The sequence below is a fragment of the Ctenopharyngodon idella genome, chromosome 20, assembly GCF_019924925.1.
Source record: "Ctenopharyngodon idella isolate HZGC_01 chromosome 20, HZGC01, whole genome shotgun sequence".
Taxonomy (NCBI): Eukaryota; Metazoa; Chordata; class Actinopteri; order Cypriniformes; family Xenocyprididae; genus Ctenopharyngodon; species Ctenopharyngodon idella.
In genome coordinates this window covers 22325945-22348509 of record NC_067239.1, presented here as the reverse complement: position 1 = coordinate 22348509, position 22565 = coordinate 22325945, and the positions used below count along the sequence as shown (strand labels likewise).

Here is a 22565-nt window from a genome sequence, read left to right as displayed (position 1 = left end):
ATAATGGCAGTGTAGCGATTAGCATCAAGCATTTTTAAAAAGACATGATCCCATGCCTTATATTCCAAGTGTTCTGGGGGTGTACAATAGGGTTTGGTGAAAAACAAATCGAAATTTAAAGTATTATTTAATGAAATTATTTTCAGCACAACTGCACTGGAGCAGACGTCACAGTTACGTCACTTGCAGCTGCGCACTCATAGTGGTGGCAGAAAAATAGCGGTAACAAGTGGAGGAAAATGTGCAAAACCCACAGAATAAGAGAAAAATGTATTGTTGTGCCTTTGGATGACAGAATCGGAATGCAAAAAATATAGTCTTCATTTTTATAGAATATCATCGTTGAAGACGCCCTTTGAATAGGGTGACCAGACGTCCCCGTTTTCCGGGGACAGTCCCGGTTTTTGGTGTTCTGTCCCCGGGAATGTCCCCATTTTATAGCTCGTTCAAAACAACCCGCATATACATTGCAAAAAGACGACCATACAGCAACCTGCTGGAGAAATTGTGTAGTGATCATGTTCACCAACAGAGTGGGCTGTGCAGCTACACTTGGTCGCGCGCGCGCCGCTACTTCACGAGAAACGTAATCTGGATCTGGACCAGAGCAAAGCGCCGTTATCGTCAAATATCAAAATAAACATCGTTATCGGTTTCAAGGTAGTAACATACTAACAATTAATGTTAAAATAAAGTAATACTGTTTGTATGTTTTATAACAGGGCCTCAACAGGGTGCGAGATTGTTTTGCACAATTTTAAAAGTTCCGCAGTGACAACGCAGCAATTTCCACACACACGTCGTAACTACGTGGTGAAGGTACACTCAGATATAAATAAATAAAAAATAAAATAAAATAATAAACGTACTTTGTGCTTAAAATGAGTCTAAAATGCAAAATAATAGTTAAACGTTAAAACTGTAATTTCTGTATACAGTAGCTAAAAACAGTTTGTGAAAATTAAAATATTAAATTCAATAATGTTAAAAAATATTTGTTAAATGCCGTTTTATATTTATCTTCTTATATTTATGTTGTTATATTTTTGTAATGTAATGTGCTTTTGTAAAGTTATGTTATAACAGGCATATTGTTTTGAACTGCTTTTACAGTGGTTACTATTCATAGTGTAAAAGTTTTTTTGGTGAATTATATTAAAACCAGAGCAAAAATCCTAATAATAAAACTAAATCATAATTATTAATGTAATAATAGCCTATAAGGAACCCACAACAATTAAAAACAAAAACATAAAAAAATGTATTGTACCTGTTTTTTAATAAATAGATAATAACAAATGAGATTTTGGTAATATTTTGACCACTAAAATAGAAAATGTCCCCAGTTTCCATTTCAGAAATCTGGTCACCTTACCTTTGAAGCTAAACGGAGACGTTTATGTTGCAAGTCACAGACTAGACTGATGAAACCTGCAATGATTAGTCTACTATTAAAGCATGAATTTAATGTAAACAGTAAGTCCACATAATATTCACATATGCAGTTTCTACTGGACATACCTACATAGCAGTTAGCATGAAATAACATTTAAACCTATAACATTTTACATAGATAACTTTTAAGCATAGCCTATAACATTTTTATTTCGCAATTCTGACTTTTTTCTTGCATTTGTGTGTCTATATCTCCCAGTTTGGACTTTATAACTCACAATTCTGAGGGGAAAAAAGTCAGAATTGCGGAATATAAGCGTGCAATTCTGAGGAAAAAAGACAGAATAATGAGTATAGCCCACAATTGTGTTTTTCCTTCTAAGAATTGAGAGATATAAACTCGAAATTAACTTTTTTTATTCTTTTGTTCCATGGCTTCCATAGACTGCTACTGCAGAACTGTAATTATTCTGCCACCAGGAAGGCTCTGCCCACAAAAAACGTAATCGCTGTTTGCAAACACAAAATAGGTATATTAGCACTGCAGAAAAAGAAGTAGTTGTGAGAAATCAAGGTTAACAAAAAGCGACATGAAATACAACCCACGTCCCTTCTTCTCTGAGGTGAATATATCCGTTGTGTTCGTCGTAACAAGAACTTCACATCTGTCAAATGTCATTCTGACTGTCATCAGACAAATGGAGTTCCAGTCCGGTGATATTTGACTCAGTGAAGAAAGTACACGGATACTTTTTTTTTCGGGATTTCTATGTGTTGTATTTCATGTTGTGTCTTTTAAATCTTGATTTCTCACATTTGTGTGATTTTTATGCGCAAAACGAATTGCTGCTATGCTAGAGTCTCAAGAACGTGCACGTCATTCAGCCTTGCAGAGAAGACCATCGGCCATGGTCAAGAATTTTGTTAAATAATACATTAAATTTTGGTTTGTTTTTCACCAAACCCTATCGTATATATCCCCAGAACACTTAGAATATATGGCATGTGTCGCATGGGATCATTCTGTGATACTTTTGTGTCTTTTTAAAAAAAATTTATGCTGGTCGCTAAACATTAAATGGACAAGCATGAGCGGGACATTTTTTAAAAATTCTATCCATAAAAGTAAGAAAGGCATATGGCATTAAATCAATAGCAGGGTGAGTAAATGATGACATAATTTTCATTTTAGGTTAAACTATCCCTCTAACACCTAAATAAAGGCTGGAATTTAAGTCACTGCACCTCTTTATCTTTCCTCACCTAAGTGCATAAACCAGTTAGCATTGTGAATGCAGTGAAAGGTTTTGTTTAAATAACCCGGGTCATGTTCATCTGGACGTATCCTGTGACTGTGTCCTTCCCTGAAGCTGCGTATAATCAGGGAGTGTTTGTTTGTTATATAATATATTTTTATTGAGTTTATACAGCGGTTAAAGTATCTCTTGAAATGTAACACATTTTATTAGTTTTATTCTTTTTTTAATTGTGTGGTCTTATGTTGTTCGAATATCAAAATCATCATCATGTGCATCTCAGCACAATTCTATTTGTGCAAGAGATGATTTTATAAAAAGATAAAAGAACATATAAAAGATGACCAGCCATTTCCGGAAAGTGGCATTCTTTTATTCTCGTGTTGCATAATGTTATTTTTTCAAACTTAAAGAAAACATCCTGCAATTTAATGCGCATGACTGATATATATGGTGGGAAAACCCACTTTGCTAACAGAGTAAAAGAGACTTTATGTGAGAACAGACTGTTGAAAAGCAACTACGAACAAAATTCCGCTAACGACAAGTGATTTAGTCAAAAGGAGACAAAAGAAGACTACGGTATGTATGAGTCTGCATTTTATTGTAAGCTTTTTGGTTCAATAAAAACCTTTTTAAAAAGACTGCATTTATATTGCAATTAAATGGCTGTTTTTATTGTTTAGACTGGAGGTGTTGTGAAGCTTAGAGCTATGTCTGTGCACATAGGAGTTTTCTGGCTGATACTGGGTAAGTGTCTTCTACATTCATCACCCTTCAAGAATAAAATAAATTTGAGAAATATATTTAACTTGAACTTTTCATTTCCAAACATTACAGTCAGTGTTGAAGGATGGACGTATCACACAGATAAAAAGGCAATGACCTGGAATAAGACAAGGCAGTGGTGTCAAAAACATTACACAGACATTGTGATGGTTCACAATGAAAATGTAACACATTTCCTTACAAAAATTTTGCAAAGTAGATCCTCAACTCCTTACTACTGGATTGGACTCCAAAAGATCAATGGCAATTGGACGTGGGTTGCCAACGGACAGATCGTGAACTATCAAAACTGGGGAGTTGGAGAACCCAACAATGTTAAGACTGATGAAAACTGTGTGGAATACATCAGCAACGAAAACAAGAATGGCAAGTGGAATGATGACCAGTGCGAAAAAGAAAAGTATCCTGTGTGTCACAAAGGTAAGGAGTCTTAGTTTTTCAATTTGTTCATTCATTTCCAGTTAGAGCACTTGTACAGTATCTTTATGTAAATAACCTTAATGAGTCTATGAAAGACATCTCTGTAAAAGAAAAATTACAGTCCAGAAAGGATGCTTCTTATAAATCTATATATTTTCTTTCAGCACAATGTCTAAACAATTCATGCAGTGATAGAGAGCTCTGCATAGAACAAGTCAACAACTTCACCTGTGTATGTAAGCCAGGTTTCTCTGGACCACGCTGTGAAAAAGGTCAGAACAAACAGTATTTCAACAAATATAAAGTGGTGAAATATTTAGCGAATGAAATATAATTTAAATGAGTGGTTCTCAACATGGTGGCCCAAGGAAGGTCTGTTCTGATGGGGCCCAGGGAAAAAAAAACAATGTTATGGATGTAATGTAATGGATAAAACTAAATATTCGAAATAGTTTATATTCTGATAATCTTTACTTACGACATTCCTTGACCATTCAAAAAAATGTTTCTCTCTCCAGTTGTGTCATGTGAGCAACTATCCGCACCACCGCATGGCTGGATGGAATGCTCTGGTGTGTATGGGAATCATTCCCTCAACTCAACGTGTAAATTTTCCTGTGCTGGTGGTTATAAGCTGAGAGGCACAGCTGAGCTCAAATGCAGTTCCTCAGGTGCATGGAACGTACCTCCACCTTCATGTGCAGGTATAATATATATATATATATATATTTCAATATTATGAAAGATATCTCTTTCCAGACGTTGTGTTTTAACAAACTCTTCCTAGAGATTTAATCAGATCAACATCATATTTGGTCAGTCTAATCTAAAGGCCTTTGCAACGTTAAATTGCGAAGATCTTGAGTTTTCGCTGAAGGGCGTGTCTGTGGCGGCCTGACAAAATTCATTGTTTCGCCATGAAACAGGAAGTTGTTGTAACTCAGGCATACAATGTCCGATCTGCGCCAAACTTCACATGTTTGATAAGAGTCCTGGGCTGCGTTCAGGCCCGACAAAACATTGCAAAACGTTTTTGAAACGGTGGTGCGTTGAACACCCTGTTCTGATGGGGCCCAGGGGAAAAAAAAACAATGTTAAATGGATAAAACTAAATATAATTCTGAATAGTTTATATTCTGATAATCTTTACTTACGACATTCCTTGACCATTCAAAAAAATGTTTCTCTCTCCAGTCGTGTCATGTGAGCAACTATCCGCACCACCGCATGGCTGGATGGAATGCTCTGGTGTGTATGGGAATCATTCCCTCAACTCAACGTGTAAATTTTCCTGTGCTGGTGGTTATAAGCTGAGAGGCACAGCTGAGCTCAAATGCAATTCCTCAGGTGCATGGAAAGTACCTCCACCTTCATGTGCAGGTACAACATATATATATATATATATATATATATATATTTCAATATTATGAAAGATATCTCTTTCCAGATGTTGTATTTTAACAAACTCTTCCTAGAGATTTAATCAGATCAACATCATATTTGGTCAGTCTAATCTAAAGGCCTTTGCGACGTTAAATTGCGAAGATCTTGAGTTTTCGCTGAAGGGCGTGTCTGTGGCGGCCTGACAAAATTCATTGTTTCGCCATGAAACAGGAAGTTGTTGTAACTCAGGCATACAATGTCTGATCTGCGCCAAACTTCACATGTTTGATAAGAGTCCTGGGCTGCGTTCAGGCCCGACAAAACGTTGCAAAATGTTTTTTAAACGGAAACAGTGGTGCGTTGAACATCCTGTTCTGATGGGGCCCAGGGGAAAAAAAAAAATGTTAAATGGATAAAACTAAATATAATTCTGAATAGTTTATGCTCTGATAATCTTTACTTACGACATTCCTTGACCATTCAAAAAAATGTTTCTCTCTCCAGTCGTGTCATGTGAGCAACTATCCGCACCACCGCATGGCTGGATGGAATGCTCTGGTGTGTATGGGAATCATTCCCTCAACTCAACGTGTAAATTTTCCTGTGCTGGTGGTTATAAGCTGAGAGGCACAGCTGAGCTCAAATGCAATTCCTCAGGTGCATGGAACGTACCTCCACCTTCATGTGCAGGTACAACATATATATATATATATATATATTTCAGTATTATGAAAGATATCTCTTTCCAGATGTTGTATTTTAACAAACTCTTCTTAGAGATTTAATCAGATCAACATCATATTTGGTCAGTCTAATCTAAAGGCCTTTGCGACGTTAAATTGCGAAGATCTTGAGTTTTCGCTGAAGGGCGTGTCTGTGGCGGCCTGACAAATTTCAATGTTTCGCCATGAAACAGGAAGTTGTTGTAACTCAGGCATACAATGTCTGATCTGCGCCAAACTTCACATGTTTGATAAGAGTCCTGGGCTGCGTTCAGGCCCGACAAAACATTGCAAAACGTTTTTTAAACGGAAACGGTGGTGCGTTGAACATCCTGTTCTGATGGGGCCCAGGGGAAAAAAAAAAAAAGTTAAATGGGTAAAACTAAATATAATTCTGAATAGTTTATGCTCTGATAATCTTTACTTACGACATTCCTTGACCATTCAAAAAAATGTTTCTCTCTCCAGTCGTGTCATGTGAGCAACTATCCGCACCACCGCATGGCTGGATGGAATGCTCTGGTGTGTATGGGAATCATTCCCTCAACTCAACGTGTAAATTTTCCTGTGCTGGTGGTTATAAGCTGAGAGGCACAGCTGAGCTCAAATGCAATTCCTCAGGTGCATGGAACGTACCTCCACCTTCATGTGCAGGTACAACATATATATATATATATATATATATATATATATATATATATATATATATATATATATATATATATATTTCAATATTATGAAAGATATCTCTTTCCAGATGTTGTATTTTAACAAACTCTTCTTAGAGATTTAATCAGATCAACATCATATTTGGTCAGTCTAATCTAAAGGCCTTTGCGACGTTAAATTGCGAAGATCTTGAGTTTTCGCTGAAGGGCGTGTCTGTGGCAGCCTGACAAATTTCAATGTTTCGCCATGAAACAGGAAGTTGTTGTAACTCAGGCATACAATGTCTGATCTGCGCCAAACTTCACATGTTTGATAAGAGTCCTGGGCTGCGTTCAGGCCCGACAAAACATTGCAAAACGTTTTTTAAACGGAAACGGTGGTGCGTTGAACATCCTGTTCTGATGGGGCCCAGGGGAAAAAAAAAAATGTTAAATGGGTAAAACTAAATATAATTCTGAATAGTTTATGCTCTGATAATCTTTACTTACGACATTCCTTGACCATTCAAAAAAATGTTTCTCTCTCCAGTCGTGTCATGTGAGCAACTATCCGCACCACCGCATGGCTGGATGGAATGCTCTGGTGTGTATGGGAATCATTCCCTCAACTCAACGTGTAAATTTTCCTGTGCTGGTGGTTATAAGCTGAGAGGCACAGCTGAGCTCAAATGCAATTCCTCAGGTGCATGGAACGTACCTCCACCTTCATGTGCAGGTACAACATATATATATATATATATATATATATATATATTTCAGTATTATGAAAGATATCTCTTTCCAGATGTTGTATTTTAACAAACTCTTCTTAGAGATTTAATCAGATCAACATCATATTTGGTCAGTCTAATCTAAAGGCCTTTGCGACGTTAAATTGCGAAGATCTTGAGTTTTCGCTGAAGGGCGTGTCTGTGGCGGCCTGACAAATTTCAATGTTTCGCCATGAAACAGGAAGTTGTTGTAACTCAGGCATACAATGTCTGATCTGCGCCAAACTTCACATGTTTGATAAGAGTCCTGGGCTGCGTTCAGGCCCGACAAAACGTTGCAAAACGTTTTTTAAACGGAAACGGTGGTGCGTTGAACATCCTGTTCTGATGGGGCCCAGGGGAAAAAAAAAAATGTTAAATGGGTAAAACTAAATATAATTCTGAATAGTTTATGCTCTGATAATCTTTACTTACGACATTCCTTGACCATTCAAAAAAATGTTTCTCTCTCCAGTCGTGTCATGTGAGCAACTATCCGCACCACCGCATGGCTGGATGGAATGCTCTGGTGTGTATGGGAATCATTCCCTCAACTCAACGTGTAAATTTTCCTGTGCTGGTGGTTATAAGCTGAGAGGCACAGCTGAGCTCAAATGCAATTCCTCAGGTGCATGGAACGTACCTCCACCTTCATGTGCAGGTACAACATATATATATATATATATATATATATATATATATATATATATATTTCAATATTATGAAAGATATCTCTTTCCAGATGTTGTATTTTAACAAACTCTTCCTAGAGATTTAATCAGATCAACATCATATTTGGTCAGTCTAATCTAAAGGCCTTTGCGACGTTAAATTGCGAAGATCTTGAGTTTTCGCTGAAGGGCGTGTCTGTGGCGGCCTGACAAATTTCAATGTTTTGCCATGAAACAGGAAGTTGTTGTAACTCAGGCATACAATGTCTGATCTGCGCCAAACTTCACATGTTTGATAAGAGTCCTGGGCTGCGTTCAGGCCCGACAAAACATTGCAAAACGTTTTTTAAACGGAAACGGTGGTGCGTTGAACATCCTGTTCTGATGGGGCCCAGGGGAAAAAAAAAATGTTAAATGGGTAAAACTAAATATAATTCTGAATAGTTTATGCTCTGATAATCTTTACTTACGACATTCCTTGACCATTCAAAAAAATGTTTCTCTCTCCAGTCGTGTCATGTGAGCAACTATCCGCACCACCGCATGGCTGGATGGAATGCTCTGGTGTGTATGGGAATCATTCCCTCAACTCAACGTGTAAATTTTCCTGTGCTGGTGGTTATAAGCTGAGAGGCACAGCTGAGCTCAGATGCAATTCCTCAGGTGCATGGAACATACCTCCACCTTCATGTGCAGGTACAACATATATATATATATATATTTCAATATTATGAAAGATATCTCTTTCCAGACGTTGTATTTTAACAAACTCTTCCTAGGGATTTAATCGGATCAACATCATATTTGGTCAGTCTAATCTAAAGGCCTTTGCGACGTTAAATTGCGAAGATCTTGAGTTTTCGCTGAAGCGCGTGTCTGTGGCGGCCTGACAAAATTCAATGTTTCGCCATGAAACAGGAAGTTGTTGTAACTCAGGCATACAATGTCCGATCTGCGGCAAACTTCACATGTTTGATAAGAGTCCTGGGCTGCGTTCAGCCCCGACAAAACGTTGCAAAACGTTTTTTAAACGGAAAGGGTGGTGCGTTGAACACCCTGTTCTGATGACGCAAGAGTTGCAACTATGGCAGCTGAGAAGACCATTCTTTGTGTTCTTTTTGAAGAATTTTCAGAGCCTGATGAAATCGGTATAAATACGTGTTTAATACTGCAAAATATGTTACAGTCACTGCCCTTGCCATCCAGAATAAAAGAGAACATCCCAATCGAGTGAAGGGATTTGTGGAAACTGTGGTTCCTAATTATTGTGATCCAACATTTGCCTTGCATTTCATGATGAAAAGACAAACATTTCAGGTGAAGGATAATCCACCTCTTACCTCCGAGACAGTGTTATGATCTATATGATTATTTTTATTGTGAGTATTAGGCTTATCATTATTGCTGATCACTGTTGTTGTGCTATGATTTTGTAATATTTACCATCATATAATCAAAGGAGTATAGAAAGTTTATGAAAGTTTATGAGTGTCACTCCACAATACTAGCAAAATATATAATTATGTATATTATTTTTATGTTACATTAATACCCATTGTGCGAGCTGTCTCTTTAATACCGCGTGGTTTATATACATGCTGCTGCTGATTGGGCTGACATTTTTGACACACCCACCAAACAAGAGAAAACGTATCTCAAACCCATTGCACACCGTTTCCAGGAAACATGTCGTTCAACCCAGAAACCATAGCAAAACGTTGCGCACCTGTTTGATCTTGAACGTACCCCAGGCCTGAAGACATCTACATGACAATATTCAGTTACAGTCATAGCGCCACCTGAGGGCAACAGGAAATTACATGTTTTACACTGTAATCAACTTCTCATATAGATTTAACTAGATCAACATCATATTTGGTCTGTCTAATCTTAAGGCCTTAGTGATGTTAACTTGCGAAGACCTAGATTTTTCACTGAAGGGCGTGTCTGTGGCGGCCTGACAAAGTCTGATGTTTCACCATGAAAGAGGAAGCTGTTGTAACTCAGGCATACAGTGTCCAATCTGCCCCAAACTTCACATGTGTGATAAGAGCCCTGTCCTAAAGACATCTATTGCCAATATTCAGTTAGTCATAGCGCCACCTGATGGTGACAGGAAATGGCATGCTTGCACTGTAATTCACACCAGAAACATATTTGTATATGTCATGAAGTATCAAACATACTAGAAACACGTTAAATCACGCAACACTTGGCTAAGTGCTAATGTATGCGATTAACGCCACGAAACAGGAAGTTGTTGTAACTCAGGGATACAATGTCCGATCTGCTCCAAACCTCACATGTTTGATAATAGTCCTGGTCAGAAGACAACTACATGGCAATATTCAGTTACAGTCAAAGCGCCACCTGCTGGCAGCAGGAACTGTGGTGCATCAAAATGACTTTGCCATAGTTCTCCTCTATTTATCCGCTTAAATGATTATCGCCCACTGTTCACAGTTTTCCTAAGGCCACCGGGTGCGAGGGCCCTTTCATCGCTGCTTGCAGCTTTAATATGATTCTGTGTTTACATCTCTTAATATATATAAATATATGTATGTAAGATTGATGTGTTTTCCTATTGCAGTGGAGTGTTTTCCCCTTCTTTTGTTCGGTGGTGGATTGATGAACTGCACTGAAGGACATGACAGCTCCAGATCTGCTTGTAGAGTACAGTGTCCACCTGGACATTTGCTGCTGGGCTTCACTGAGTTCACCTGCAGAGCTGATGGCATATGGGAGTCTTCCTTTCCATTGATGTGTGCAAGTAAGGAGTTTGCACTTTTCAGTTGTGTACAATAGATATTGAGTATAATGAGAGCAGCATGTTGGTAATAACAGTGTAATTATATGATTAAATTAAACTATTTTTAAAAGAAGAAATGTCAGGGATCAAAAAATAAAGGATAAATGCAAAATCAACGTAATAAAAGTTTAGTAAAGCATTTTAGAAAAAAACATCAACAGTAGTTTTTGAATTTTTTTATTAAATTTTTTATTTTTTTTACATAAAAAGAATACTCAGAATATTGTTATATCTTTCCTCAGGTTTTGTCCATTCTCTAATTGCTCTTTTGGCATCTGTTGTCGTCTCAGTGTTTTGTGGCTGTTTTTGTTGCTCCAACTGCAGAAATAGTGAGTACAGCGTGACGTTTTGAAGGATTTATCAAATATCAAACTATTTATTCCAAAGAGAAAAATATATATTTTTAAAAAAAATGTTTTTTCCTATTTAAATTTGGTTGTAGGTAAAAAGGCAGTGCGAATGAGGTAAATTATGTTTACTTTAAGTTTTCTAAATAGTTTCACTGATTTAGATGTACAGTTTGTAATTCTTACTCCACCATGTTTTCTTGCAGAACTCAACAGGAAACACTGAATCCAGCATTTGAAGCAGAACACACACCACTAGATGGTCCTCTATGTTCAGCATAAGATGTATAGTCTTACAATAACTGGACTTGATGTTAGATTTTTTTTATTTATTTAATTATCAAATCTTTTACAATTCATTCTTATTTTAGAGACTAGCTTTTGTATGTACAAAAATGAAATAAAGTCAATAATCCCATTGTCATCTTTTGCACAAAAATGCTTGATGTTATATTGTTGCTAATTGTTGCTTTAAAAAAAAAAAAAAAACATTATTCAGTGTGAGCTGGCGAATGACATTACAAATAATAAACTATTTAATTTCTGGTATATAACAATTGTCTCCTAAACGCTATTGTGCTGTAACTTTTCCTTTAATGGCAGCACTATTACACAATTTCCCATCACTTAGTTCCCATGCAGTGCAACTGAATATTGGCAAATCATATTTGACAGCAATTTCCTATGCATTAAACTGTGAACGTCTTCTCAGAATAAATTAAACTGCATTGTTGCAGAAAAGGTAAGATGAACAATCTGCTTTACTTTATATGTTTATTTAAAGTATTTATGCATGTCATCAAACCAAAGGGTTTAGAGGTCCAAATGCTTTTTAGAGTAATATTTTTATACCACTAAATAAAATTTATACCAGCAAATAAAAAGATCTGTAGCATTTGGACCTCTAAACCCTTTGGTTTGATGACATGTATAAATTAGAATACACATAGTGTCTTAATAAACACTCACACATATGCATTTCTCACATCCTTCAGATGGTTTTGTGGATGAATATTAGACTATTTTCTGGATGTCTTCTCCTTATGACTGGAATTTATAATGGTATGTTCTAATTTAATCTGTTTCTAATCAACATGTTTCTTAAATAACCTACAAAATTTCACAGTAAAATAAACAAAATAGCAAATTAAAATGTTGTATATAATACATTTTAATGCAACACAACTGTGTTTATCAGTCAAGGCCTGGACTTACCATTACAACATAGACACTAATATGGACTGGACAAATGCTCGTCGATGGTGTCAAAAGAATTTCACTGATATGGTGGCCATCCAAAACCAAGCAGAAATTGCATACCTTAACCAAATTCTACCCTTACATTCGGCATACTACTGGATTGGCATTAGGAAGATTGATGGCCACTGGATGTGGGTTGGGACCAAAAAGCACTTGGTCCCTGAAGCAGCAAACTGGGCGAGAAATGAACCAAATAACCAGGGAACTGGAGAAGACTGTGTAGAGATCTACATTAAGAGGCAAAAAGACACAGCCAAGTGGAATGATGAGAGGTGCAACAAAAAGAAAGCTGCTCTCTGTTATTTAGGTGAACACACTTGATTACATGAAATATTGATTTGAGATCATTTTAATTTAAAATTTAATTCAAATTATATGAAGATGCTCAATCAGATTCTTCTTAAGAATGTGCAGTTTATGTGGAGAGATAATTATTTGCTGTCTGATGCACATTAGCTGGTGTATATTAAGTGTATTACTGTATCCAGTTCTGATTGAAACCTCTTATTTGCAGTCATTACACCTTATTTTTCTGTGTAGCCTCTTGCTCAGATAAATCCTGCAGTGAGCACGCTGAGTGTGTGGAGACTATTGGGAGCTATAAATGTCAATGTGACCCTGGCTTTATGGGCCCACGCTGTGAGGAAGGTACTATAGAACCCATTCAAGTTCAGATATCTTCATTCTGTGTTTGTGCATTTTGTAACCAAGTTATCATTGTCACTTTTGCAGCTGTTCAGTGCTGGCCAGTTAAAAATCCACAGCAAGGTTTTGTGCAGTGTGAGGGTGTCTTTGGAGCATTTCATTTTAACTCGTCATGCCAGTTCCAGTGTGACACAGGGTTCAGGCTGGAGGGGGAACAAAGGCTACGCTGCCTGGCATCTGGGCACTGGGATAACGCACTTCCTGTTTGTCAGGGTATGTACAGAATACATTGCCATGCATAAATTGTACTGCAGTAACTAGAAAGCCCGTTCACACGGACGATAACTATAACGACTATAACGAACTAAAAATCGTTCTAAATATAAAAGAATAGCAGAGTCCATACCACAACTATAACAATAACATTACAGAGAAACGATACCGTTGGAATCGCTTTCAGAACGATTTTTTTTCCAGCTGATGAACGTTAAAAACATTGAGAGCCAATCAGAATCTATCCTGCTTCAAAGAACTCGAACATTTAAAGCTACAGATGACAAAACTAAACAGAACGATATCGTCCGCTGGTGTGGACGTTAATAAAGTTATCGTTCTTGAGGTAAACGGGTCTGAGATTATATCTTGTTATTACACGGCTCTGAAGAATACTTGATTCTGATTGGTCAATCGCGCCATCCAGCGGTATGTTATTCCCCGATAACAACCGCTAAAAACAGATAGCCTAACACAGGCTCGTCTGGGTAACTGAAGTCAGCAGCGCTATAACGTTACGCTTACTAAGAACGCTTTTTCCTCCTGGAAGTTTTGCGTTTGGTGAGCTAAAATATTAAAACTCAGTCAAATTAATATTTTGTGTACAGTTACTTAATTATGTCATCCAGTATTGCGGACTCGCTCACTTTTGTTTCATACAAACGCAGCTGCTGCCATTTTGCGACTCTTTTGTTCACTGTAATGGATTATAAGATTACAAACAGTTTTAAATCAGTTTCATCTCAGATATCTCTTATCCCCATAAGTATTTATGTGGCGAAATGCCGTGTAATAAGTGGTATGACTGTACCGTATCTAGTTTGAACTTGCCGCGCTAGCATTAACACTCTCCATGAAAGCTTTGCGTTTAAAGAGCTGATTAAATATTTCGACTCAGATCAATATTTCGTTTCTAATTATTTATGTGGCAAGTAGCCGTGTAACAAGCGGGATAGTGTACATCCAGCCGGTTGTTATCTCAGAATAAACTCCTGATCACCCTGTCGGGGTTTATTCTGAGATAACAACCGGCTGGATGTACACTATCTTATTCCTTACATAGTGTAAAATTAAAACAGTAAAAATTATTTTTTCGAAATACTATTTCACTTTTCCAGATGTTCACGTTTCTTTGTAATTATTTGTGAAATTTAGGCTACTAGAAATATTGAGGTAGAAATTGTTAGCATTTTTTTTAGTTTGGGCAATAAAAAGTAAGACGATTATTATTATTATATTGCTGATGTGTTTAATGTTTAAAATGACATTACCCCTCCAGCTGTCCAGTGTCTGCCGATCATTGATGCCCCTGGTGGTTGGAGTATGAACTGCACTCATCCCCTTTCCATCAATAGCTTCAACTCCAGCTGTGAGTTCAAGTGTGGGGAGGGATTTGAGCTCCAAGGCTCAAATACAACCTGGTGTGACCACACTGGGCACTGGACACACAAAACCCCCACCTGCACAGGTACAGCACATCTGCAGAACATTCCTCAATGAATCACCAGGCAGTTGCTGGTTTATACAAGTGCACTGACTATGCGTGTTGACATGGGAAAAATATTATTTAAAATCCTAAAAGTTTTTAATAGTTCAGAAAGTACTGATATCAAAGGTAGTGCACTTCCTTTTTACAATAGTCCACTTTTCGTTCTTGTGAAACATTTTAATGTTTGGTAACACTGCTAAGACACACCCTAGAAGTGCACTTTCAGAAGTTTTTTTTTTTTTTTTTGCAATAAAGAAAAGAGGTTATTAAGGTTTTTGTGTGTTTGAACAGACACGGTTAATAATTATGTGAGTTATGCATTTGTTGCAGTGGTGACTTGTAATCCTGTTCTGGCCCCTGCAAAGAGTCATCTGACATGTGCGGATATATATGGAAAATTCTCTTTTCGTTCTTCTTGCAATGTTTCCTGTGATGAGGGATACAAACTGAGAGGAAAAGCCACATTCACCTGTCTAAGTGATGGCAACTGGTCGGCAGCCAAACCTGCATGTGAAGGTGGGTTTGTGGAGCATACATGATTTCTCAGTGTCATACAGACTTATAGAATCCACATTTCCATCACAGTGTGAGCACTAGAAAAAGGTCATTATGTTCTAACTGTAAATCCACTTCAAAAAAAAAAAAAAAAAAGAGTGCTCTTTTACATTACCACATACTCAGTTGAGTATATAATTTGTCTTGTCTGTTTTGTTGTAATCATTTTTTTGGCAGTTGTAAAGTGTGACCTACTGAAGCCCAGCCCACATGGCTCCCTGCAATGTTATGACCCTGTGGAGGAGTTTGCTTATGGCTCCACTTGTTGGGTAAAATGTGACTTTGGTTTTGTCCACAATGGTACAAATTCCACTCACTGTACCGCACATGGGAACTGGAGTCACATCCCCCCTGTTTGCCATGGTAACCTGCTTCTTAAACACTACATATACATGCACATATTTTCAGTTCATAGGTCCAACAGATTCACTTTGAGTTGCTTCTGATTATCCCACAGCTATACAGTGTCCACCTTTCTCTAATGCACCAAGTTTTGGAAGTATGAGCTGCATACACCCCCTCTCCAACAATAGCTATAACTCCAGCTGTGAGTTCAAGTGTGGGGAGGGATTTGAGCTCCAAGGCTCAAATACAACCTGGTGTGACCACACTGGGCACTGGACACACAAAACCCCCACCTGCACAGGTACAGCACATCTGCAGAACATTCCTCAATGAATCACCAGGCAGTTGCTGGTTTATACAAGTGCACTGACTATGCGTGTTGACATGGGAAAAATATTATTTAAAATCCTAAAAGTTTTTAATAGTTCAGAAAGTACTGATATCAAAGGTAGTGCACTTCCTTTTTACAATAGTGCACTTTTCGTTCTTGTGAAACATTTTAATGTTTGGTAACACTGCTAAGACACACCCTAGAAGTGCACTTTCAGAAGGTTTTTTTGCAATAAAGAAAAGAGGTTATTAAGGTTTTTGTGTGTTTGAACAGACATGGTTAATAATTATGTGAGTTATGCATTTGTTGCAGTGGTGACTTGTAATCCTGTTCTGGCCCCTGCAAAGAGTCATCTGACATGTGCGGATATATATGGAAAATTCTCTTTTCGTTCTTCTTGCAATGTTTCCTGTGATGAGGGATACAAACTGAGAGGAAAAGCCACATTCACCTGTCTAAGTGATGGCAACTGGTCGGCAGCCAAACCTGCATGTGAAGGTGGGTTTGTGGAGCATACATGATTTCTCAGTGTCATACAGACTTATAGAATCCACATTTCCATCACAGTGTGAGCACTGGAAAAAGGTCATTATGTTCTAACTGTAAATCCACTTCAAAAAAAAAAAAAAAAAAAAGAGTGCTCTTATACATTACCACATACTCAGTTGAGTATATAATTTGTCTTGTCTGTTTTGTTGTAATCATTTTTTTGGCAGTTGTAAAGTGTGACCTACTGAAGCCCAGCCCACATGGCTCCCTGCAATGTTTTGACCCTGTGGAGGAGTTTGCTTATGGCTCCACTTGTTGGGTAAAATGTGACTTTGGTTTTGTCCACAATGGTACAAATTCCACTCACTGTACCGCACATGGGAACTGGAGTCACATCCCCCCTGTTTGCCATGGTAACCTGCTTCTTAAACACTACATATACATGCACATATTTTCAGTTCATAGGTCCAACAGATTCACTTTGAGTTGCTTCTGTTTATCCCACAGCTATACAGTGTCCACCTTTCTCTAATGCACCAAGTTTTGGAAGTATGAGCTGCATACACCCCCTCTCCAACAATAGCTATAACTCCAGCTGTGAGTTCAAGTGTGGGGAGGGATTTGAGCTCCAAGGCTCAAATACAACCTGGTGTGACCACACTGGGCACTGGACACACAAAACCCCCACCTGCACAGGTACAGCACATCTGCAGAACATTCCTCAATGAATCACCAGGCAGTTGCTGGTTCATACAAGTGCACTGACTATGCATGTTGACATGATTTAACAAAAGCTACATAATGGGAAAAATATAATTTAAAAAGCCCAAAGTTTTTAATAGCTCAGAAAGTGCTGATATCAAAGATAGTGCACTTCCTTTTCCTTTTTGTGAAACATTTTATGTTGGGTAACACTGACACACCCTGGAAGTGCACTTTCTGTAAAAAAAAAAAAAAAAAAAATAATTTTTTTTGCAATAAAGAAAAGAGATTAATAAGGTTTTTGTGCATTTTAACAGACACGGTTAATAATTTAATCAGTGTGAGTTATGCATTTGTTGCAGTGGTGACTTGTAATCCTGTTCTGGCTTCTGCAAAGAGTCAATTGACCTGTGCCGATCCATTGGGAAAGTTCTCTTTTCGTTCTTCTTGCAATGCTACTTGTGAGGAGGGATACAGACTAAGAGGAGAATCCACACTCACCTGTCTGAGTGATGGCAACTGGTCAGCACCAACACCTGAATGTGAAGGTAGGTCTAAATGTATTTAAACCTAAAAAATAAATTATTTATTAAATTTTTGCTTTAAACGATAGCACCGTGTGAAATTCAGGTTACGTTATGAAATTGAGTGAAAAAGTGATTTAACGGGTAGTTCTAATACTACAGAGACACTAAAGTGAAATTTGTAGATGTCACACTTTTGCATGCTCATGTGAAATCTACATAAACAGGAAACTATAAGGCATGAGCACGCAAATGTTTTCTCTTTTTTTCATTTAATGAAGCAAAGTTATCAAAAATATAAGTACAGAACAAAATATAAGATGTACATATTTAAATAAAATGGCAATGAAAGCATTAATTATAAATAAATACAGAGCACGAAAACACAAACTAGCTAAGAAAATTAAAAATGTAGAACATGTTTACTGTCTTAAGAGCTTTAGAGTTCTTAGAAAATGAAATAGTTTGGATGTACTGTTGGACTTCTTTCTAAAAACAATTTATAAGGGACTTTGATGAGTGAATTTACTGTGGTGAATATGAAATTAAAAAAAAAATATTATTTGTAAAGATAAAATACAAAATACAGTTCAACCCTACATTAGTATTACAACCATACAAATCTTTGATGATTTGCTAATAAATCCATATGGACTAAACCAAAATATATATCGTGCTGTTGCAGCTTACAAATGTCTTCAACAGAGCAACACCACACATTCACAATGATGAAATAATTCATGCTTTCATGCTGTTTTCATCTTTTCAGTTATAAGATGTGATGCTCTGGAGTCTTTCCAGCATGGCACTGTGCAGTGTCAGGACCGCTTGGAGAAGTTCAGCTATGGCTCCTTGTGCTGGCTGGAGTGTGGAGCTGGATTTACTTTGAGTGGAAGTAATTCCACTTACTGCACATCACAAGGGAAATGGAGCCAAGACCTTCCTGTTTGTCAAGGTTACCAAACTCTCTTGATACTCTGTGATGGTTAAAAAGGAAGGTTACTGAGGGAGGCTATTGGGTCTCCAAGAGGTTTAGATCTGACAAAACATACAATAAATAATTTATTTGTATTGCCACCTTCTCTAGTCCTGTCTTATCATAAACAAAGAACAAAAAGGTAGCACTGAAATCTTTAATTTACTATAGAGTCATGGACAGTAAGGCGTTATCATAGAACTTTTGATTCTCTGTCCAACAGCACAGCAGTGCAGCCCCTTAATTGACCCCTCTCATGGTACTGTAACCTGCACACATCCTCATGGGCAGTTCAGCTTTGGTACAGTGTGTGAAGTGAGCTGCCATGAAGGCTTCAAGCTGCATGGCACACCCCGAATGGAGTGCTTGGAGATGGGGAAGTGGACAGACACCCCACCCTTCTGCTTGGGTAATCACTTTTGGGTCTTTGTATTTCACCTCAGGCGTCATAATAAGTCATCTTTTGATATCCTGTATTCATTCAAGTTTATGACCCAAGGCAGCTGATTATTTTGTATGTTAACATTTATTTATTATTTTCCATAGCTCAACAGTGCCCCCTTTTGACCGCTCAAGAAAATGGCTGGATGAATTGTTCTCATCCTCACTCCCTGTTTAGCTATGGCTCACAATGCTTCTTGGGATGTAAGGCTGGATTTGAAATTATAGGAGAGCCAGGCATGGAGTGCTCTGCTTCTGGGAACTGGAGTCAGGAGATGCCCTCTTGCACTGGTATATACCTTTAGACAAAAATGGAACGTTCCCATATGGTTAATATTTCAATTCTTTGAATTTAAGGAACATTTTCTTTAGGTTCTATTTTTGTAACCATAAACTAATATTCTCATAATGTTGCAGGGAGGGTTTTTTTTCTGACGATCTATTAAGAACTACACAAAACCAAAAACGAACATTCACATAATGTTCTGGCTAGGCTTCCCCTGTTACATACTGATAATTATTAATGATCAGGCCATATCATTTAAAACCGATCTTAGTAAGAACCATGGGACATGAAAAACATTCCTCACTAAATGCTTTACTTTCATTTCTCTTTTAAATGGCAGCTGTTCGTTGTGCGCCCCTTTCATTTTCTCAACTTCCTGAGGTGGGACCTCCACCCTCAATGAACTGCTCTCACCCACACGGAAACTTCAGCTTTGGATCTCAGTGTTTTTTCCAGTGTGCCAAAAGTCATAAGCTCAATGGAACCAGTCAGCTCATCTGCACCTCCAAAGGGTACTGGACCAACTCTCTACCCAGTTGTGTTGGTAAGGCCAACTCCTCCTAACCCATCTTTTTTGTTGCATTCAAGGGTTAGTTCACCCAAAAATGAAATTTCTATCAGTAATTACTCACCCTCATGTCATTCCAAACCCGCAAGACCTTTGTTCATCTTCGGAACACAAATTAAAGATATTTTTATGAAATCCAAGAGCTTTCTGACCTCCCTATAGATAGCAACATTATAACCAATTTCAAGGCCCAGAAAGGTAGTAAAGACATCATTAAAATAGTCCATGTGACTACATTGGTTTGACCTTAATGTTATGAAGTGACGAGAATACTTTTTGTGTAAAAATAATGACTTTATTCAACAATTTCTTCTCTTCCCTGTCAGTCTCCTATGCTGTTGACGTTGTGAACACAGTGCAGTGCTTCCGGGTTCTACGTCAGAACGCCGACTCAGTATTGGCCGACGCTGTTCACGTGAGCAACAAGACGTATGCGTGTGAAGCTGATGCAGGAGTCGGCCAATAATGAGATGGGGTTTTTTTGTTTGTTTTTTTGTTTTTGCGCACAAAAAGTATTCTCGTTGCTTCATAACATTAAGGTTGAACCACTGTAGTCACATGGACTATTTTCGCGATGTCTTTACTACCTTTCTGGGCCTTGAAATCGGTTATGATGTTGCTGTCTATAGGGAGGTCAGAAAGTTCTTGGATTGCATCAAAAACATTTGTGTTTCAAAGATGATCGAAGGTCTTATGGGTTAGGAACGCCATGAGGGTGAGTAATTAATGACAGAAATTTCATTTTTGGGTGAGCTAACCCTTTAATTTTGTGGGGATAATACTGCATGCACATTATTAACACTAGCATTTCAAATGACATTACAAAATGCAGAATGCAAAATTACACTGGAAGGCCACTAAAACATTATGACTGGGTTTCTGAAACTTGGATTTGAGGGAACTGCAGGGGGTTCATGAGTTGGTGAAAAGTTAGAATGAACCTCTGAACCTTTAACCTCAGAGAACCGCGAACATCCACATGCTGTTATCAATATTAAGTAAAAATCTCAGGGGACACTAAGTAAATATTTTTCGTCAAAAGGGTTCGGGTGACAAAAATGTTTGGGAATTCCTGCATTATGACATATTTATTTTGTGCTTTCAGTAAAGGAGATGTCAGTGAGTGCCGGCATGCTGATATATGCAGCTGTGGGAGTTGCTTCTTCAGCTGGTATACTTCTGCTTGGAGGACTAATGTTTTTGTTGATGCGCCAATTCACCAAAAAGGGTGAAAAAATTAATGGTCCTGTTCCACTGTTGGAAGAATCGTTTTTTTAAAGCATATCAAAAGTGTATCACTATCAAAAGGTGTAATTTAATAGCTTTTGATTACAATATTATTTGGTTGGTATTTAACAAACTAACCCTTTAACAAGCTTATTCTTCTCCCCTGCAGCTCATTACAGTCTGAATGATGATCATGGGAAGGGGATTTGAACCCAGCATTTGAATTCAGTTAAAAAACAAATTTACTAAAGTAAAGTAACCAATATTTTTCATGTTGTTTTTGCTTCCAATAAATGAATATTTGAATAGAACTGTGTGTTTGAAAAAGTTATTTACACACTATGAAAGAACATTTCTGTTTCCAATATTGATATATGATAATAATAATGTAATATTAGTTAGTGACTGTCTGCAGGGTCATTCCTTAGTGTCTCTGTAGCACCCTCACCAAGTATGTGAGAGACAGTATAAACACTGCCAGAAACACCCTGTTGTCCGCTCGCTCACACACCCACTGTTTCATATAGCCTCACGCTGGACATGCTGCCCCAGATCTGACACCCAGGCCAGGACGTGCTGTCTCTGGGCACTATGCCCACTGTCACCCAGGCCCACAGTCTCTATAGGCCTCTAGTTGCTCCTTCACCTTGTTCCTTCTATGTGAGAGGCTTTAGGGTCAGGAGCTAATGAGCATTTTCTATTGCCATGACGTCTAGCTTTTATAATAGGCATCAGAATAGCGTTTTTATATTTTTTATATTTACATACTGTATAAAGTTTACCCTATTCAATTAAATGTGATAAAACTAATAATTTTTGTGAGCTACTTTTTGTAGGCTAATATGATTTTTGTGAAAGTGAGCTTAATATTTTAGCCAATATATTAGGAAATATGCAGATGTACTACTTAACAAGAATGGCCCTTGTTTTTTTGTTTTGTTTTTTTGTTGCTGATCAGTAGGAGCTCTTCTGCATTTCAGCACAGAAGGAGAAGAGTTGCACGGGTACCTAACCAGTCGCATCTGTCCGGGCATTAACGCAGCGTGACGCCAATTATATTAAGAAGGAGCGGGTCTGCAGCCCATCCTGGCACGAAATGCGTAATAAATAACTGATCAGCTGACTGGATGCCTCTTGGCTGCTATCGTAATAATAACGAGGCTATTGCTACCCGCTGTGACTGTATGATAGCCGTTTGATTATTTTTCGTTTGCTTTGGCTGCTTGGCCTGCCAACTGACATTTT

The 22565-nt window shown here is 37.8% G+C and overlaps 2 protein-coding genes across 30 annotated transcripts; both read left to right on the top strand.

The window, feature by feature from the left end:
• Window positions 1–2468: 2468 nt before the first annotated feature.
• On the top strand, window positions 2469–11840 carry LOC127502795 (P-selectin-like). Of its 23 annotated transcripts, XM_051876147.1 has the most exons (15): window positions 2491–3233; window positions 3338–3401; window positions 3492–3860; window positions 4025–4132; window positions 4379–4564; window positions 5055–5240; window positions 5748–5933; window positions 6434–6619; window positions 7163–7348; window positions 7858–8043; window positions 8564–8749; window positions 10644–10823; window positions 11105–11191; window positions 11305–11326; window positions 11416–11789. In XM_051876147.1, exons 2-15 carry the CDS (start codon window positions 3365–3367, stop codon window positions 11489–11491), a joined length of 2181 nt encoding a protein of 726 aa, XP_051732107.1. In that variant the 5' UTR covers window positions 2491–3233; window positions 3338–3364; the 3' UTR covers window positions 11492–11789. The 23 variants fall into 23 exon arrangements, with proteins under 23 accessions (XP_051732130.1, XP_051732131.1, XP_051732125.1 ...); XM_051876153.1 differs by lacking the exon at window positions 8564–8749 and having other exon boundaries at window positions 2488–3233; window positions 11416–11802; XM_051876151.1 differs by lacking the exon at window positions 7858–8043 and having other exon boundaries at window positions 2488–3233; window positions 11416–11801.
• Window positions 11841–11855: 15 nt separating this feature from the next.
• selp (selectin P) lies at window positions 11856–21631 on the top strand. 7 transcript variants are annotated; one of them, XM_051876141.1, is made up of 19 exons: window positions 11857–11951; window positions 12205–12271; window positions 12408–12776; window positions 13010–13117; window positions 13202–13387; window positions 14667–14855; window positions 15207–15392; window positions 15609–15794; window positions 15889–16077; window positions 16420–16605; window positions 16824–17009; window positions 17104–17292; window positions 17661–17846; window positions 18592–18777; window positions 19022–19207; window positions 19345–19530; window positions 19866–20069; window positions 21199–21401; window positions 21490–21631. In XM_051876141.1, exons 2-18 carry the CDS (start codon window positions 12205–12207, stop codon window positions 21369–21371), a joined length of 3162 nt encoding a protein of 1053 aa, XP_051732101.1. In that variant the 5' UTR covers window positions 11857–11951; the 3' UTR covers window positions 21372–21401; window positions 21490–21631. The 7 variants fall into 7 exon arrangements, with proteins under 7 accessions (XP_051732106.1, XP_051732101.1, XP_051732099.1 ...); XM_051876139.1 differs by having other exon boundaries at window positions 21199–21631; XM_051876144.1 differs by lacking the exons at window positions 15207–15392; window positions 15609–15794; window positions 15889–16077 and having other exon boundaries at window positions 21199–21631.
• Window positions 21632–22565: the final 934 nt, after the last annotated feature.

What these genes read in the sequence shown, in the direction of transcription:
- selp (XM_051876141.1), top strand. Translation starts at nt 12,205, where the DNA reads ATGGTTTTGTGGATGAATATTAGACTATTTTCTGGATGTCTTCTCCTT. An exon ending in CGCACTTCCTGTTTGTCAGG is followed by an intron (nt 13,388 to 14,666) that starts GTATGTACAGAA and finishes TTACCCCTCCAG; the next exon opens with CTGTCCAGTGTCTGCCGATC. An exon ending in GGAGATGCCCTCTTGCACTG is followed by an intron (nt 19,531 to 19,865) that starts GTATATACCTTT and finishes TTTAAATGGCAG; the next exon opens with CTGTTCGTTGTGCGCCCCTT.
- LOC127502795 (XM_051876147.1), top strand. Translation starts at nt 3,365, where the DNA reads ATGTCTGTGCACATAGGAGTTTTCTGGCTGATACTGG. An exon ending in GTATCCTGTGTGTCACAAAG is followed by an intron (nt 3,861 to 4,024) that starts GTAAGGAGTCTT and finishes ATTTTCTTTCAG; the next exon opens with CACAATGTCTAAACAATTCA. An exon ending in TGGACCACGCTGTGAAAAAG is followed by an intron (nt 4,133 to 4,378) that starts GTCAGAACAAAC and finishes TTCTCTCTCCAG; the next exon opens with TTGTGTCATGTGAGCAACTA.